This window comes from Herpailurus yagouaroundi, unplaced genomic scaffold, assembly GCF_014898765.1.
Source record: "Herpailurus yagouaroundi ecotype Mexico unplaced genomic scaffold, PumYag 162, whole genome shotgun sequence".
NCBI classification, from domain to species: domain Eukaryota; kingdom Metazoa; phylum Chordata; class Mammalia; order Carnivora; family Felidae; genus Herpailurus; species Herpailurus yagouaroundi.
In genome coordinates this window covers 25,855,817-25,875,544 of record NW_024412403.1, presented here as the reverse complement: position 1 = coordinate 25,875,544, position 19,728 = coordinate 25,855,817, and the positions used below count along the sequence as shown (strand labels likewise).

General features: G+C 35.2%; 1 protein-coding gene across 1 annotated transcript in view; it reads right to left on the bottom strand.

Annotated features, from left to right (window-relative positions):
* The window catches only part of TMPRSS15 (transmembrane serine protease 15), a 121,780-nt gene that overhangs the window by 32,680 nt on the left and 69,372 nt on the right, over positions 1-19,728 (bottom strand). The window contains exons 15-17 of the mRNA XM_040485015.1: positions 17,960-18,100; positions 5,980-6,090; positions 4,316-4,448 (exon numbers count right to left, since the gene is read on the bottom strand). Coding sequence (XP_040340949.1) covers positions 4,316-4,448; positions 5,980-6,090; positions 17,960-18,100 — 385 coding nt within the window. The remainder of the gene's footprint in view (positions 1-4,315; positions 4,449-5,979; positions 6,091-17,959; positions 18,101-19,728) is intronic.

The following is a 19,728-nucleotide window of genomic DNA, read 5'->3' as shown; positions in this document are numbered from 1 at the left end:
CTCTCTCTCTCTCTCAAAAAAAAAAAAAAAAGAATAAACATTAAAAAAAAACAAAATAGGAAGAATGTGAGAGTTACAGTTTGTATATTAGGCAAATGATGAACTTTTTAGGTTGGTCAATTGAACTAAGTAAAATAATTTTTTTTCCCACCATCTTTCCCATAACCTGCCCTCCCCCTACCATCCCACCTAGGAAAATAGAAAAGAATACCTTTGGTGTTGAATTTGCAAATTAAAAACAACAGAAAATAGTATTTAATTATTTCTGTATAAAGTTAGCAAATAAAAAGGAAATCATTTGAAGTAGAAAGTAGTAGTTACATTTTTTCTAATGATTCCCATATCTTATCTGTGTTGTTGTTTTATGTTAAGGCTTTTTCCACATAGTTGAAAATTTGAGGACAATGACTGGAAATATGGGCAAGAACAGGAATATTTTTTGCCTACCAATTTTTAAAACTAATATGAAACACTGGTTCTATATTTTCTATGTTTCAGTTTTCTAAGACCCAGTGTTAAATTGTGGATACGAATTTGTGGTGGTACTTACACAGGATATTAAATCATTATGCTCTGTTTATTTGGAAGGCTTATTAAAACAATATTCCCTCCCCATCCCACCCCCAACATTTTCAAAACCCCTCTGAAATGGAAGACCTTGCAATAATTCCATTTCTTATTTTGGATTTGAGAATGAGAGGCTCAACATGAGGTTTCTGACATTTGAATTGAGGGCATCTTGCACAGGACTATTGTGGGATTTAAAAATTACCAGCAACTCCTCACAAGCAGGCTAAGAGGGGTATGTATAACCACCTCTATTTTTAAGACATTAGCCTTTCCTAAATTCTGCAAAGCTGCACAGACCTGATGACTTCTAGTTTTTAATGGCTTAGTGGGGCAAGTCAACCACATAGTTCATTTATTGGGTTAGTAACGAGGTAGTGTGCTTTCCTAGGAAATGTTTTAAAAATCAATACTCTAAGTTTCTTTAACATTTATTCTTTCATCAGTGTAAAATGTTTTCTTTCATACTTTGATCAGAGACATGAAAGTGTTATTTAAAGTACTTTTTTACTTACGCATGCTATAAATGGCAGGGAATGAAAATGCTTCATTTAAAAGAAGGAAGGCTGATGAAATCCACCTCATATGATTTACTAGAATCTTTGGGGAATTGCATTTTGTACCCTATCTGCATAAATAATCTTGAGAGACCACAGTGCTTTCTTAATAAATTGACTCCTAAATTACTTTCCACTGTACCAAACACATCATTTTAAAGTCACTAAGTTTTCTTTCGGGTACCATGCACCAGTCTAGACACATTCTCATTAAGGCTATAACTTTCGTTCAATTACTAGGGCACTGTGGAGACTATTTAATAAGTGCAGGCCCAAAGATTAAAGTCTTTGAAGAGATTACCTGACTCATTTCTGAAGAAAGCAAGTGCCTGACCTTCATCAAAAATATTGTATCTAAGGCAATGGGATGTACTATTTGCTTTATACACACTAAAAAGTCTAGTTCTTTGTCCCTGTCTCCTGCTGGAAGGGCTGTGATTCATAGGAAATGAGGTCAGTGAACTAGACAGTAAAATCTGGCTGGGAGAAAAACATGTAAATAGATAGTATACAGTTGTGTGGAATTGGCTGTCATCCACTCAGCTCAAGCCATTTTCTAGAAAGCCTTCCTTTACATTACCAAATTGAGTGGTTCTCTAATAGCATATTGCATTCGTCACGTTATATTGTCATTATCTACTTACGTGTCAATCCCCAACATATCTGAAGTAAAAACCATGTTTTACTCATCCGTGGAACAGACACAACATTGTTGCTAACGCTTCAATTTCTGATCCAGGAGTAATTAAAATAACACATTTATATTAACAACTGTTAAAAAGTACTAAGATATATGTTCCCTTTCCAACACATTCTCTCGTGCAATTGCAGGAATCAGTATTGTGCTATCCCTCAACATATTTCACTTAATTTTTAAAAACTTCTGTCAAAGAGGATGTTGATCCTTTGGTCTTTGTAAATGATTCATCTTGAACCCATATATCTCCCCGGAAACTATTTTAGTTAAGATTCACAACCAGAATGAAAACACACTCCTGTGTCTATAACCATATAATGATTCTTGGCTAGATGGTGAATTGGAACACAAGCTCCTGTGTATTGAGAGCTCCATCATCTAGATCATTTGGATTTGTCATTTGTGGAAATAAGGTCAAGTTACCAATCTCCTTAGCTTAATCTTTACTAAATTCCTGAGTCTATAAAAGTGTTCCTAAGAATTACTGACAACTTCAGTAGTGACAGCAAACAACTTCTTCAGGCCTCACCTGTATGAACTCACTGTTGAACTAAAATCGGAATTAAAGTAGGAATCTGGAATCAATGCCACTTACCCAGTGCTTTACTTGAAGTGGGAATAAATCAACAACTGTCAGTTTCAGTGTTCTGTTGAGTCTTCATCAAAAAACATTATTCCCTCTACAGCCTACCCTCCTCCAAGACCCCCTATGTCTCAAAGCCTCCCATTTTGAAAAAGTTTTTGTTAGAATACAGGCTATGATGTATTATAAAAACGATAATATATATAAAGTGCAGGAAGCTTCTGATTAATGCACATAAATCAAATTGATGATTATTTACATAACGGGCGACAAATCACATCCTCCCTTTGCTTGTTGTAGGAATTGTCTTCCTGATGAGGCTGACATCACTTGAATGAGGCTTGAAACTGGGGAGTTCACAATCTTAATGACAGCATTTTAGGAGGTAAAGGGAGTTGAAAACTCTCAATTCAAACTGCAAAAAATTATGGGGTGTATCTGATACCCTGAGTAGGACCTCACACATTTTCCTATGGTAAAATCTCGCTATGTGGTGGTTAGGTGCTAGCCTGGCATTAGTATACAATGTAACTCTCCCAGTCAACTAGAAATGAAACAGCTCTTACAGATTACACCAAGACCTAATCACTCATTAATGTTATTCTTGTGGAAAATATGTCTTGGGCTAAAAAAATAAACATTTTGAAATAAATTTTGAAAACCTGTGTATCGCATGAAGACTATATGATTATTAATCAACTAAGAAGGAGTCCCCTTATAAAGAAAGCACTCAATTACTTTTGATTTTGAGGAGCTAGGAATAGCTGGGATAATGGCCAAATGCTGAGGGTATGTGTGGATGTGGACTTAAATTATTTTTAATTTTATACAAAATTCCCCAGTTCAGGACAGAATAAAATGATAATGAGTTATAGTTGGGCAACTTTGGGCATTTAGATAGGTAGGTATTTCTATATTTATATGCACACATATATTTATATAAAATGAATAATTTATTACTTCAAATGTTTATTTAGTACCCATATTTGGAGACAATGATAAGTTTGGGTGTTAGCAATGAAGTAATGGATAAACTAGGCATACTTCCTACACTTAGATTTTATAGTTTAATATGATAAAACAAAGTGGTAAATAATATAGTGCTACCAATGACCAAATTACCATGTGTAATCTAAAATGGTTAAATCTCCCAAATTGTGATTTGGTAAATCACAAATACGAATGGATCACAATGCTGAATTAGAGTCGACTATACAACTAAAAAGAAGCAAATTATTGCTACTGTTCCTTTCTATTTTAAACCTCATTACTTTTGAGATTACGGGAAGGTAAAAAATGAAATTGTATATTTGATGCAACATGTTATGACAAACTGAAAGTATAATAAATTTTAGTTGAGTCATTGATATGGAATTATCATTTGCACTACAATTCTTGAAAAAGTCTTGAAACCTTGCATGTCTTTTCTCACAATAATTACACTGTTACAGATTTTCCAAAGGAACTATTGTAGAAATAGTTATAGCTATTTGCTATAGAAAGATATAGCAAAAACATGTTCTCTAGGGACCTTTGTGATTAGTTATATATATTGTGATATAGCATAAAATAGAATATTTTATTTTCTTAAAAATGATAGTCTATAGAAATTTAATGACATGAGAAATGCTCATGTGTAAGTATGCTACAAAACAGAATAGTATAATATTTTGTATGATTTTATAATACAGTATTTCTATATACTTATATTTATATCATATTTATAAAAAGGATGTTAAGTGGTTATTTTTGAGTATAGCATTAATCAAGATTTTTATTTTCTTCTTTTTGCTAACATGTATTTTCTAAATTCATAACTTCCATAAATTTTAAATGTCTTAATAAACCCAGTTTCATACCAATAAGAAAGTTCGAGACTTGCTTAAAACAGAGCTGAGTAGAATTACTTACCCTAATCCCAGCAACTGACAGACATCATTTGAAATCTGTGTGGTCCAGTTGTCAGCACAAGCTTCATGCCATGTGCTCAGGATTCTGAACTGCACCAAACCATTGTTGTTCCTGGTGCCATTGAAAAGACGCACTAAAGAAATTAGATCACACACAGGGTCATTTTGACCTAAGTTGTTAAAAGTAAATGATGGGTTGTAAACTACATGTGCAATGTTCTTAATGTTTAGAGTTTAGAGATTGTGATTTTTTTAAAGAGTGTGTTAGAGGGCGCCTGGGTGGCTCAGTCCATTGAGCGTCCGATTTCAGCTCAGGTAACGATCTCACAGTTCTAAGCTGGATCCCTGTGTAGGGCTCTCTGCTGTCAGTGCAGGGCTTGCTTCAAATCCTCTGTTCCCCCACTCCCGCTCTGTCCCTCCCCCACTCACGTGCACTCTCTCTCTCTCTCTCTCTCAAAAATGAATAAACATTTAAAAAAGAGGATGTTAGAAAGCTTAAGTTGAAAAATATAAATTTGATAGACTTTACATTGCTCTTTTCATATAACTACAAAAATGAAAAAGGCAGAGAGATATGGAAGTTTAGTGCATATCAAAATAGAAAATAAATGGAAAATAATATTTATTGTGAGGAGTATGTCTCACAAGCTTGGTCTCTAAAACAAGGAAAATTCAAGTTCATAGGCACCTTTTTTCCTACTTCTTTCTCTAGAGGCTATTTTCTTTGGCCTTGTTCTTATGCTATTTGGTTTCCATCTCTTCCCCACCATCTTACAAGCATTTTGGATATAGTATAGATGCTATTAGTAGCTAGGTAGGGACTGGGCCAAGCTAAGCCAGTTTATCAAACAGGTAAAACATCAGAAACAATAGTTTTACCCACAATGGGTAAATTTCATGTTATTGTTTACATTTTTCCCCCTATTCTGAGAAAAGCAACAGCATTGTTAGAATTAGACAGACTTAGGTTGAAAATGCAACTCTAGCCCCTACTGTGTATGTGATCTTTGACAACCACTTAACTTCTCCAAACCCCAGTTTTCTCATGGCTAAAAAGAGCTAATTCTTCTTATGTTAAGATTGTTTTGCAGCAATCAGATATAGTGCATGGCATGTAATAAGCAGCACTAAGTATCTGCTTAGAAATAAAAGCAAGATATAGTGAAAGAAGCCACAACTCATTATAGAGGTTTGGAAGCAGATGAGACTAAAGACTCAACTAAGCAGGAGGAGAAGTAGATACTGAAGAACCAAGAATGCAAAGGAGCAAGTGTAACATAGTCAGTTATAAGTAAACATGAGGGTGCCTCCATATGCAGGCAAAGGAGTATCATAGTCAATATGGGCGGTGCTAGAGGGCCTGGTGTGGGCCATTGTCTCCCAGTACTACTTTATGCTTTCTACCTGAATATGGGTTGTCCTAGACTTAAAGTTACTAAATGTAGTCAAATTTATATAAATAAACTAACAATAAACAGGGGTCTGCTTGTTAATTTTTCTCCTAACCAGAGTGGCATCCAAGGTGCGGAAGTCACAAGGGGAATGATGATACACAAAAGGAACAAAACACGTCCTGATAAATACATTTCTGATCTTTCTTTGACATTTGGAGGATCCAAGTGTAGAGGCTAAAGTGATAAGTGTTTTCTTAAAATCAAAACATACCACAATGTGCTTCATCTGAGCCATCCTTACAGTGCAGATGACCGTCACAGAGATTCACAAGTGGAATACATTCTCCATTCTTACACTGAAAATGGTCTTCCTTGCAGGGCTCTATGGGGAAAGAATGTTAACATATAGGATAAAAAGGTGACAAATAGATGATCCTGTAATATCCATCCCATTTCTGCCTCTTTACACATCAACCTTTTACTACAGTGCATTGTTGACCTCGATCTAATATCAAGTGGGACTATATACACTTAGTTGCTCAGAACACCTCCACAATAGTAGTGTCAAAGCCAGAGATGTGGCTTGAGGAAAGGGTGGATAAAACCTTAGACATCTTCTTTATTTTTGTTTTAATTTTTCTTCATACTTCTTTATTTTTGAGAGAGAGAGAGAGAGAGACAGAATGTGAGCAGGGGAGGAGCAGTGAGAGAGAGGGAGGCACGGAGTCTGAAGCAGGCTCCAGGCTCTGAGCTGTCAGCACAGAGCCTGACACAGGGCTCGAACTCACAAAGTGTGAGATCATGACCTGAGCTGAAGTCAGACACTTAGCCAACTGAACCACCCAGGCACCCCTAGGCATCTTCTTTACAGCAGAGCATAGAGCAGTTCCAAGGGATGGCTGAGAGGTCTAGGATATACCCCTCCCTCATAAACTCTGTTAGTTTCTCTTCAATAAACTCCTCCACCTCATATAAATATTCAAGCCTCAACCTTTGGAATGTTACACAAGCATAGAAGATCTGTTGATTTCGCCCTCCAAATGATACATCCAAACCTACATGATTTAAAAATGTGTGGGGCGCCTGGGTGGCTCAGTAGGTTAAGCATCCGACTTCAGCTCAGGTCACGATCTCGCGGATCTCGCGGTCCGGGAGTTCGAGCCCCGCGTCAGGCTCTGGGCTGATGGCTCAGAGCCTGGAGCCTGCTTCCGATTCTGTGTCTCCCTCTCTCTCTGCCCCTCCCCCGTTCATGCTCTGTCTCTCTCTGTCTCAAAAATAAATAAACGTTAAAATTTTTTTTTTTTTTAAATGTGAAAGTTGCCTTTTGGTGGGACCAAAGTTGGATGAGGCTGGATACTGAGTTCAATTAAATCATGAGTCAGGTGGGGAAAAGTAGTCACAAAGACATGGAAACTCTGCAATAACAGTCGTTTGAAAGGAACTTAAAGATGGGGCCCCAAACAAGTAAATCAGGATTGGAATTGGGAGAATATAATTTGCATGTGAAGAAATAGAAGGAAAATGAAGAAACTGGACAGGGAAGAAACTGAATGGATCTGCAGGCAGTTGGTGGTTTCCAGGATTTGGGTCATGCAACAATAGGCCAACTGGAAATATTGTTTGAAGAAAGTGGTGCTGCTGTTTCCTGGACCTGTTTGTTTGATCTTACAGGGTTTTGCCCTGGGCGACTCCTCATGTCACAGGGAGAGAGGGGTTTGCTCCCTCAATGTTTTGTAATTATGGCTTAGGAGGGATAGCTACATGGCAGTACTAGGACCCTGTTGAGGCCACATGGGATTTGACTTCCCTGAGAAGGGAGATATATAGTGGCTGGGTATGGAGAGGCTTAATGTTTCTTCCCCTACATTGTGTATGGATAAGCATAATGGGGAAGCAAAAGCACTGGATAAAATCAAGGAAGAGGGAAACCTGTATTTTGAAAGCTATTATGAATATTAATTATAAATGATTATATTATTTTCAAGGAGCCACAATTCATGTTAAAGTAGGTTCAAAACTGAATTGTATTAATCTCCGTAGAGACTTTTTCAATTTATGATGACCACATGTAATAGTACTTGAAAGGAATCATTCCTGTTGTTTTAGAATCTAGGTTGTAGCCCCAAATCTGAGAGTACTGATAAATATTGTTACACTCTAAATAGAAGTACTAAATATATCCATATTACACTTAACTAAAAAATAGATCAAAATTGGTCTAGCAACTATTACACCCATCACCTATTTCCAGCTCTATTTTTATATAAAAGAAGATTAAAGTTTTTTTTCTAAAAGAAGACTGTGTAATGTCCTTGAAGAAGAGTGGGAGAAGGGAATATGGTGCCATCCAGCGCACCAGCTGAGGAATGCTCCAAGGCAACCATTCATATTGAGTTGACTTAAAGGGAGAAGGCCATCATATTACTTTCAGCCTAAAGAATCACAAGGACCAGTGTTTCCATAGGATTAACGCAGGGACTTTCAGATTTTTTTTTCCAACAGATGTGTGTTTCTGTGTGCTTGTGTGTGTGTAACTGAACACAATTATTTTGTTCTATTCTATTCTAAATTTTATTCTATTCCATTTTATTCCATTCCATAATAAGAAATGTTTATTGAAACCAAATAAATCGATTTCATGATCCACTTTTTGAAAACAATCAGACTAAACTGAAGTATAGTGAATGACTTCACAGAAGACTGTGACTTTAGTTTCTTAAGGTTTGTGGGCATATAACTGTATAATTAAAGACCTGTGTTCTCTTCCTATGTAATGAATTCAAAGTCAGAAAGTTAGACTGGAGCATCTCTTGATGGTAATTAGGGGCCAGGAGAGAGAGTGGCAGTGGAAAGAACCTACATTTTCTCCATGCGAGGAAAGTGTGTAAGTTTTTTTTTGTTTTTTTTTTTTTTTAATCAGTGGACACTGGACGATGTAATGGAGGGACAGCTGCCTTACAGGACAAGCAGGCTCAACATAAAGAAGTGGAGTGATGGAATCTGAGGTAGGTTAGGAGCTCAGCAGGGCTAGAGATTGGCTAGGAAGAGTACCACCCATACCTACAGTGCAGTAGGCCTGGGGAAGGGGGGTGGGAGAGGAATGCTCCGAAGAACTCACAGTTCTGTTCTACAAAAGAGCTAGCTAGCATTTGGCCAGGAGCCACTGTAGGCCAAAAGAAAAATACAGTGATGGTAGATTTTTCTTGCTTGCCTTTCCTCTGACACTACAGCTATAGGAAAATGGAAGGCAAAGAAGGTGAAAAATGAGTCAAAGGCAATATTTCTACCTCCTCTACCTTAAGTTATTAGGTTAGGTTATTAGTTTACAGAGTTGGGAGGTAAAAGAAACTTTGAACTAGATGATATTAAAGTTTGGATGCTGTATTTGACAGTACATCTTAATATCTAAAAGTGAATCTTAAATAACCTGTTAAGAAAATTTAACACCTAAAATAACTGGAAAAGTGAAGAGATCTGTCTGAAATATCCAGGGGCCAAAAGAGAGATTTGAAATAAAGTAGGTGGAGAAAAATAAAACGTTTTCTGTTTACACTCTTGTTAAATCCATTCTTTAAATTGAATATACAATTTACTAGCTACAATATCTATATGCTTTGTTTGTTCATCTTTACATGCCCAGGGCTTGATCCAGTGCCTGGCACATCTGATAAAGTGAATTAATTTATGTCAAATGAGTGATATGCCTCAAAGATCAGTATGAACCCCAGTAATAGAGTTGACACAATATAAAGCAATCTTTAAAAGTACAATTTAGGGGCGCCTGGGTGGCGCAGTCGGTTAAGCGTCCGACTTCAGCCAGGTCAAGATCTCGCGGTCCGGGAGTTCGAGCCGCGTCGGGCTCTGGGCTGATGGCTCAGAGCCTGGAGCCTGTTTCTGATTCTGTGTCTCCCTCTCTCTCTGCCCCTCCCCCGTTCATGCTCTGTCTCTCTCTGTCCCAAAAATAAATAAACGTTGAAAAAAAAATTAAAAAAAAAATAAAAGTACAATTTAAAAAATACATTTTTAAATTGGGCAGTTGATCTTCTAATGGTAACTCTATTGAAATGTAAAATAGGAATTGATTCCATGAATTACCAAGATAAAATATACTTGTTTGTTTTTGAATGGTGGCTAAAACATAAGCTCTGGAATCTTATGACCTTGGTTTGATCCGCAGTGTAGCTATTTTCTTTATGTTTATTTTTAACCTTGAGCAAATAAGTTAATCTTTCTGAACCTTAGTTTCTTTGACTGTCCAATGGGAATAAACAATATTATGTCTTAGGTATGTTATGAGATTCAGTTTAAAAAAAAAGAAATTTAGTATACCAATATGAATATATTGAATGCTCAAGGAATAATATTAACAGCAAAAAGAGTAACACTTAGAAAGCATCCCTTTCACTAACTTTCAGATAACCATATAAACAACAAGAAATCATACCTACTCTCTTTCTCTGGGTATCTTAAAACAACAATTGGAGCTGTTTGTACTTTGTTTTGAACTTTGAAGAATTCTATACTTTGCAACCCAAATCTAAGTTCCATTAATAAGAAATATTTTAAGGAAGACATGGCTGGTCTAGTTGTTTCTGTAAATCTTTACCCCATGAGAGAAGTACGTTACATATATCAACCATAACACTATTAAGGATGTTCTTGTAAATGTAATTATCAACTTGTTTCACAAACACGTATTTTTTAACCAGATTAGTGAGATGATAAATGGGCGAAGACAATTATATATTCTACAAGCAAGCGTTAATATTTTAACTGACTTTGTATTTTATCTCTCTACTATTGATTTTCCTTTACAAAGCAGGAAGGCTTAAAACTATGTATACATGTGTTTGTATTTGTATATTCTATTTTAAATCTATGCTTTGATACATATTATATTTATTTAAAAAGTTGATAGCCTAATTACATATCCCTTATTAAATACCTTAATATAGAAGGGTAGTCAGCATGAGTTATTTTAAAATTATCTCATTACTTTGTTTTCATAGCTTATTAAAATCATTATGTAAAAATTGAGTTCTCAATAGCAATAATTTATTTCACAGATAAGTTTATTGATAATTTTACTCTTTTACTAGGGTAGTCAGGCTACATTCAATTGGAAAAGCACATGTTTGCCAAATGGAAATATAAATTTCTGAATGAAAATATGAGTGAATACATGCATAGAGATCTGAAATTGTAATTTATTTTTGTGCTGTAGCCTGAAGCTGTTAGGGTTGTACCCTGTGAATCCAAAAAACTAACTTCTTTCTGTAAAATGGATGCATTGAATGAAAAAATACTGAATGGGACAAAATGATGTATTGTTGCTGACCTAAGTAGAAATTATAAATTCTGAAGAAAGTTGTGAATAAACTCTTTCAAAATTTTCCCTACATGCATGAACTGGATTCTGATTCTTTGCCACATATAACAGTTCAGCTTCATTAAGAAGTCTTTAGTCCCAAAGTGTAACTCTCTGTGGCCTCTGAAATCTTACGTCTGATCATTTTATGCCCATAGAGAGAGAGGGAAAAAGAAATATTGCTAAGAATTGAATTTTCCCATCTTCTTTTTATGAAGTCTCCAGTAGCCCTGCCTCGTTTAGTCAACATATGCTTGGCTTTAAATGGAACTGAATTGATCTCTAAGGCACATGCCACACAATCTGGGGAGGGCTCTAAACCCCTAAATGTAATCAGCTGCCGCTTCCACAGTTGCCTGATAAGCACTATTGAATTCCGAATTAAGACTCTGAGTATGAGAAAAGAGCAATAAGGGGACGTTTATGGGAGACACATCTTAATAAATCTATATTTCATATGCTGTAGTTTAATTTACAGGGAAATGTTAAAAATAGGATAAGGAAAAGAGATACAAAAATGTGTTATACAATTGTTTTGTATTTCAGTTGAATGCATTGGAAGGTGCCCTTAAAATATCACACAAGATAAATGAAGTACATAAATGCTGAAAATTTGTGATATCCCTTTCATACTCCTTTCTAAAATGATCACCAAAGCAGGGCACCATATAAACAGATAAGTGTGCTCGAGCTCTCTTTCCATTATCAGCTTGATTATCTTCCACTGCCAATTCCCTGTTTCTATAATTGCTTTTCAGTCTTTTGGTGTAAAAATCTCTCTGGGAGACTGTGCTGATGACGATTCATTCACTCCATTTTCTACTCCCCAACAGCATCTGTCCTGTGTCCAGGAGGGATGAGAAATCACATTCCCAGCATATTCACCACACAGTGATGGTCATGGAAGATTCCATTCTAGCAACGATCGGGAATTCTCTCTAAATGATTTATTTCTTAAATATCATAATCACAGTAACTGAAATCTAGTGAATGGGCAACTATGAATAACCCCTTCACCAAAAACTTGGTATCTGTTTTGTGTTGAAAGTAACAGGTTGTGCTCTTTAGGCTTTTATCTTGAATAGGATTACTTGCAATATTTTTCAAAATCCTAGGTGTTATATTTATCTCATTATACAAATCTAATAAAAACCAGTAACTAATATTGTTGTTGGAAGAGATTTGTTGCCATATTCCTTTTCATAATCTATTCTCTTTCCACTTTTCTCCTCTCTTAAATGTTTTTTAAAAGACCTACATTTGTCTAAAATTTTGTTGCAAGATGATTTCTTTTTGCAGACGGTGGAATGCCCAATAATTATTCTAATTGTTTGGAGACATTAAAAAAATCCATTTCCTTATTGATTAGAGTTGTTAGTTATTTTATCTCATGAATTCAGTTGGTTTTACAGTTCATCTCTGTTTCTTTAAAAACATACGTTTTATTTATTTATTTATTTACTGATTTATTTTCTTTCTGTTTCTAAGAGTTTGGCTTTTTTAGATTCCACCTATGCAATATGCTGTAGTATTTGTCTTCCTCTGACTTATTTTATTTAGCATAATGCCTTCAAGGTTTATCCATGTTGTCACAAATGACAGGATTTCCTTCCTTCTCATGGATAAATAATATTCCACTGAATATAATATACCACATCACCTTTATCCATGTATCTGTAGATTGGCACTGAGGTTGTTTCTATTCCTAGGCTATTGGAAATAATGTTGCAATGAACGTGGAAGTACAGATATGTCTTTGAGATTCTGATATCATTTCTTTTTTATTCTTACCCAAAAGTGGGATTGCTGGATTTCATGATAGCTTTTTTTTGTTCTTCTATTTTATTTTTTTATTTTTTTATTTTTTGGAGAGAGAGTGAGCACAGGAGAGGCAGATGAAAAGGGAGAGAGAGAATCTTAAGCAGATTCCATGTCCAGAGCCAACTCGGGGTTAGATCTTCACACACATAAGATCACGACCTGAACCGAAAGCAAGAGTTGGTTGCTTCACCAAACAAGCCACCCAGGCACCCCTGGGTTATATGGTAATTCTGTTTATTTTTTTTATTTTTTTGGAAGTTCTATTTTTAAGTTTTGGCGGAAACTTCATAATGTTTTCCACAGTGATTAAACCAATTTGCTTCTCATCAGTAGTATACAAGGGTTCCCTTTACCTAACATCCTCACCAGCACTTGGTTATTTATTACTTGTCTTTTGAATAATAGCCATTTTAACAGGTGTGAGTTGACAGCTCATTGTAGTTTGATTTGCATTGCACTGATAGTGAATGATGTTGAGCATCTTTTCATGTACCTATTGGCCATTTCTATATCATTTTTTGGAAAAAAATGTTTGTTCTGCTCTTCTCCTCTTTTTCTGAAATTCAGATTGTGTGTTTTTTTATTAAGTTTTTAATTTTAATTGCAGTATAGTCAACACACAGTGTTTTGTTAGTTCAGTGTTGTGTTAGTTTCAGGTGTACATTATAATGATTCAAAAAAATATAATACTTTTTTCATAAGTTCTTTCCATGACATCATTCTTGGAAAAAATTTGGGAGGCCCTCTTCTCCAGCAGAGTAGTTATTGGGTGTTTTCTTGCACTATTTTAAGATACTTTGAAGAATTGAGCACTTAATTCTTTTGCATTAAAATATAGATGATATTGATGCATTTAATTATCCACAAATCTTAGAAATATAACCATATCGTTTTTAAGTATCATCATGAAATGAGTAATATATTGTTGAGAGTGCTGCTATAAACATTGGGGTACAAGTGTCCCTATGCATCAGTACTCCTGTATCCCTTGGGTAAATTCCTAGCAGTGCTATTGCTGGGTGATAGGGTAGGTCTATTTTTAATTTTTTGAGGAACCTCCACACTGTTTTCCAGAGTGGCTGTACCAGTTTGCATTCCCACCAACAGTGCAAGAGGGTTCCCGTTTCTCCACATCCTCTCCAGCATCTATAGTCTCCTGATTTGTTCATTTTAACCACTCTGACCAGATGGATGAAGAAGATGTGGTTTCTATATACAATGGAATACTACTTGGCAATGAGAAAGAATGAAATCTGGCCCTTTGTAGCAACATGGATGGAACTGGAGAGTGTGATGCTAAGTGAAATAAGCCATACAGAGAAAGACAGATACCATATGGTTTCACTCTTACGTGGATCCTGAGAAACTTAACAGAAACCCGTGGGGGAGGTGAAGGAAAAAAAAAAGAGGTTAGAGTGGAAGAGAGCCAAAGCATAAGAGACTCTTAAAAACTGAGAACAAACTGAGGGTTGATGGGGGGGGTGGGAGGGAGGGGAGGGTGGGAGATGGGTATTGAGGAGGCACCTTATGGGATGAGCACTGGGTGTTGTATGGAAACCAATTTGGCAACAAATTTCATATATTGAAAAAAAAAGAAATGAGTAATATATGAGGCTGATCTGATTTTTAACACATTTGAAAAATGATTATATTTATTTTGCTTAGAAATTTGCCAAAAAATTTTCCTCTTGAATTTAAAAATGTAAATAGGAAATTTTATAATACTAATTACTGCTTATTAATATTTTACAGACAGCAGTAAGACTTTGTGATTTTTAGTCATTTAATCAGATCGAAAAGTTTTTTTTCCCCTTTATAGCTTCCCCTGTTAGTTTCAACTGGTTCTTTCCCTTTGGGGAATTTTCATTATTTTTAAATTGTAGCTTGGTGTTTTTTCCTGCATCCTCATTCTAGACTTTCACATCTTTCCAACTTTTTATATATTGTTTTTGCATTCCTTTTTATTTAAAAAAATTATGTTTGTTTTTGAGAGAGAGAGAGAGAGAGAGAGAGAGAGAGAGAGAGAGAGAAAGAGAGACAGAGAGAGGGGGAGACACAGAAACCTAAAGCAGGCTCCAGGCTCTGAGCTGTCAGTACAGAGCCTGACCAAACCACAAGATTATTACCTCAGCTGAAGTCAGACGCTTAACTCACTGAGTCACCCAGGCACCCCTGTTTTTGTATTCTTGATCACGCTTTTGTGCAGCAATTATTTGTGGAAATGTGGATATTTTGGTGCTAGAGTATTTGAATTAGTATGCAAGCAACCAAAAAACTGTGCCTTTTACACCATTAACAAAGACTTCTAATCAAACCAGAAAAAAGAATTTGGTTGTGCTAGAGTTTAAACAGGAAATTGCTCTGCCTCAAATAGCCATGGTTTTCCAAATATCTTAAGGGGCAACTAATTTGTAATATCATTTTTGGGGGGCAGTGTTCATCAAGATATTAGGAGCTAAAATTAAATATTAATATTTTGTAAAAAATTACAAGTCATAATTTTAGGTATAAAAATAATGTTGAAACCATTTTGTGTCTTCTACTATTAGCTAAAGTTCTTTATTATATCATTTGCTTTCTATTAACAGTAAGAACCAATTAGGTTTTATCAATAATACACGTTCAAAGTCTTTTTTACCTTAGAAGGACAAAATATTATATACCAAAATTTCCTTATCCATGTCCATTATTCATCTACACTTTAAAAGTATCATCAGAAAGTCAAACTATTAACCTAAGTTAAATCAAATGTTGGATTAAATTAAAATATTAGGTTCACTCACAAACAGAAAAAAACTGGAATAAAATACTGGCAGACAAATATAGTTACCATAGTAAAATCAGTAACAACAGAATTATCAGAGAACAGAATTAGTAGCTTAATTCAAAATGATGGTCTCTTTTCATAATTTGGCTACTGTTGATAATGCTGCTATAAACATTGGACACACATGTCCATTGATTGATGAATGGATAAAGAGGATGTGGTACACACACACACACACACACACACACACACACACACACTGGAATGTTACTCAGCTATAAAAAAGAATGAAATCTTGCCATTTGCAGTGATGTGGATGGAGCTAGAGACTATTGTGTTAAGTGAAATAATTCAATCAGAGAAAGACAAATACTATATGATTTCACTCATATATGGAAGTTAAGAAACAAAACAAATGAACATGGGGGAAAAAAGAGAGAGAGAGGCAAAGCATAAAACGGACTCTTAACTATAGAAAACAAGCTAAGGATTGCTGGAGGGGAGGTGAGTGGGGGGATGGGTTAAATAAGTGATAGGGAATAAGGAGGGCACTTGTGATGAGTACCATGTGTTGTACGTAAGTGAGGAATTACTAAATTCTACATCTGAAACTAATATTATGTTGTATTTTAAATAAATAAATCATTGGAATTTAAATAAAAATCTGAAGCTAAACAAACAAAAAATAAGACAAAATGCTAGTCTCAAAATTGCCTTGATTAATATTTTCCAGTGATATGATTCTTTACTAAGTTAGTTCCTTATTATATGTATGTATATATCATACAAATATATTTGTCATAGAAATATATATTTATAAATGTATACTTACATAAATATATAATATCTATTGCTATCTTCATGTCACTATATTTTCTTTTTTACTCCTCTGAAAAATAATTATAAGTATGACTTTAAAAAGGTCTTAATTTATAAAATAAAAATAATTTCAATCCTGTCATTTTCTCCATTTTCTCCTTTGTCATGGACTGTATTTTAAGATAAAAATCTAATTTTCAGTAGGTCTCAAAGTCTTTATTCCCATCGTTTTATATTACATATTTATCATAGGTTGAAAATATTCAAATCGCACAGCAAATATTCAATTCACTAATTGAATATGCATGTCACTGTTTGATTTGATTTGATTGATGCATGTCACTGTTGCTTACAAGTCACAAGTCGCTGTGTCTAAAACCAGTCACAAAATCCAGAAGGGCAGGTCAGTTGATTGGGCTACCACTCACTCCTACCTAAGTAGGTTGGCTAATAATTGATGCGGCTTATTTTCATGGCAGGTTGGTAGACCAGATACAGATCAACTTTGCAGTAAATCTGAAAGCATTCAACTTTCAGAGATGCAGTCAAAGGTTTAGGCCAGTTGTAAGTGGAGGAACAGATATTTGCACAGCTGGATCTGAGATTAGATAACAAGCCAGATGAGGATCAGTGCCTTGACCCCTACCTCTTTTCTAGACATTATGGTCAAAGACAAACTAACCACAATCTCCTATGGAAAGGAAACATAGATAAAGGAAATGACATATATTCTGTCTTTCTGACATATTATCTCCTTGGAGAGGACCACAGAGTTGTGGGCGGGGGTATAAGAAAAATCACACTCCAAGGGGAGCAGCAAGTGATCACAAATTCACTATAAATTGTCAAATGCAAAGAGATATACCATATCCTCTGTCTGTGCTTATAGAGATACAGATACATGATAAGCAGGCAGGCAATTTTGTTTTGGCCTGCTGATTATATTATGGTCTAATAAAAAATGCAGGATTAGAAGATTATACATGCCAGTAATATCAGCATCAAATTCCTTCATCCTTCACGGCAGCAGCTTTACACTGGTTTGTCTTTAAGAAGTTAGTGATGTTAATTTTTTAATTGGATGTTGTTGGAATCCAAACAGCTCACTTGCCTGACTCCCCGCTGTTCTCTGAAAATGCTTTTGGCAAATGACATGACAGATAATCCTCCTTCCTCATAGTCCCAAGTACCCTGCTTTTAACATTTAAAATGGCCCTCTTCAGTGAACAAAATTCACGACTCTACACCCCAGAGAAGAACAAGTAGGTCTGCTGAAAATATGGATTCTTTCTTTGAACCGACTTAAGCAGCAGTTATACAGATGTAAAGGTAGGAAGAAAATCTCTGATAAAATGAAGACAGATGAATGTATTTGAATGCAAACAATGAAGTCGTATTTAGGCTTCAAAATACTGTCTGGTTGTATCGTTTTGCTCCAAAAGTTACAATTCAACATGTAACCCTAAGTGCACATACCTGGAATCCCCAGGTAGTAGCCAGTAGTGAAGTTTGCTTTAAATCCCCCTTTTGCCAACAGATCGTCAGTGATGAAAAGCACAGTCATTCTACTGGTGGTTGAGAACACATCCTTTACTGGACCAGGCCCTGTGTATACAGCTGCTCCAAATGAAAACAAGATAATTATTGAGGGGATTCTTTGAATCTAGAAGAAAATAGACTCGTTTCTGTCAGTTCCACCTTCTAGATGTATGCTACATGCAGCGTAGCTTGCTTGGGAAGCGACCACATATAAATAACTATGCTTTTTTTTAGATTTTGGACGCTGCTTCTAGGAAAGCCAACTTCTCTATTGATCTTTTCCACTATTGCTGTGGCTCTATAATTTAATGATGAATTATTTATATTATCTGGCTTAGCACCACTACTATTCAAAGCTCATGTTATCCCAGAAGAAGTGATTATATGTCTGTTTTAAAGACCTTTAGAAAATAGTGGAGATTATAGCTTCCCTTAGTAAATTTTTGTCCAAATTTATTTGGTTTTCTTTTGTGTGTGTGAGTTGAATCATTAAACTAAGCTGAAGGATTGGATTAATTAGAGACAGATAATATAAACCTAAGTTATGTTTTCAAAATGTTTCCCACTAACCCCTGGGCTATGGGGGTTTCACAAATAATGAAATACTCTCTACTACACAATAAAGACTTAAGCTAATTAAAAATACGTTCATATTATTAGATATTTTATGTATTAGAATCCCCTAAAGTGATTGTTTCAAAACAGCTTCTTGCCTAAAATTTTGAAAATTATGATTCTGGGATCCTCTGGAATTCTTATTTACCTTCCAATAATTAATGTAAATATTAAGAGGTGAAATGACAAAAAATAATTTTTCTTAGATCATAAGAACATTGAAATTTTCATTAGAGGGGCAATATAACCTAAACATGGGAAAATAACTCAAAATGTGTTCATAACTATGTATATAAAAATCAAATTTGAAGTTCCTCAGTTCTTATTAGCACTAGCCTCCCAGCCCCACAGAGATTTTCATTGTTGATACGTTCTTTGTGTGGCTCTCAAAATCTTCTAGGAAGCCTGTACGTTAGAACTTTGTGAGATTTTGCTGAAGAACCCTGTGTAAGCAGCAATGGATTAGTATTGCTGGGAACCCTCCCCACCACCCTGCACCTTTACTGTAGAGAAAGTTCCCTCTGGTCTTCTCCGTTGGTTGCAGTGTTCATGTGATTGCACCCTGATTGCATAGTTACCTGGTCAGACTTTGTAGGAAATGATAAATATGAGTCCAAAGCACAGTTAGATAAAACACTTTTACTTGTGAAGTGTGTTGTTTCATGCATTCCAGTTGACTCTATAAGCATTTTCATAATTTAATATATCATTTATCAAGAGACACTTTCTTAAAATATTGGTAGTAGTTAAGTCAGATAATAGCTATCACATTTGACTGATAGATTTTTATTATGTTACCATATATTTTATGACCTATGTACCAGAATTCCTCTAGAATAGTACACTTTCTCCCATGTTTATTAAAAAAAATAGTAATCAATAGAAGTTAGGGAAAAATCAACTTTGATCAATATTCGAATCATTTTCAGATACTTATATAGAAGCAGCTGGTACTAGAGACACAATCAGAGTAATAATGAAATGTAAATAAAAAATCATAAAACATTTTTGCATAAAAAACACAATTTGTTCCTTTAGTTTGAAGTGAAACAAAACTGGATTTAATAGCTACTTTTGGAAATATGATGTAT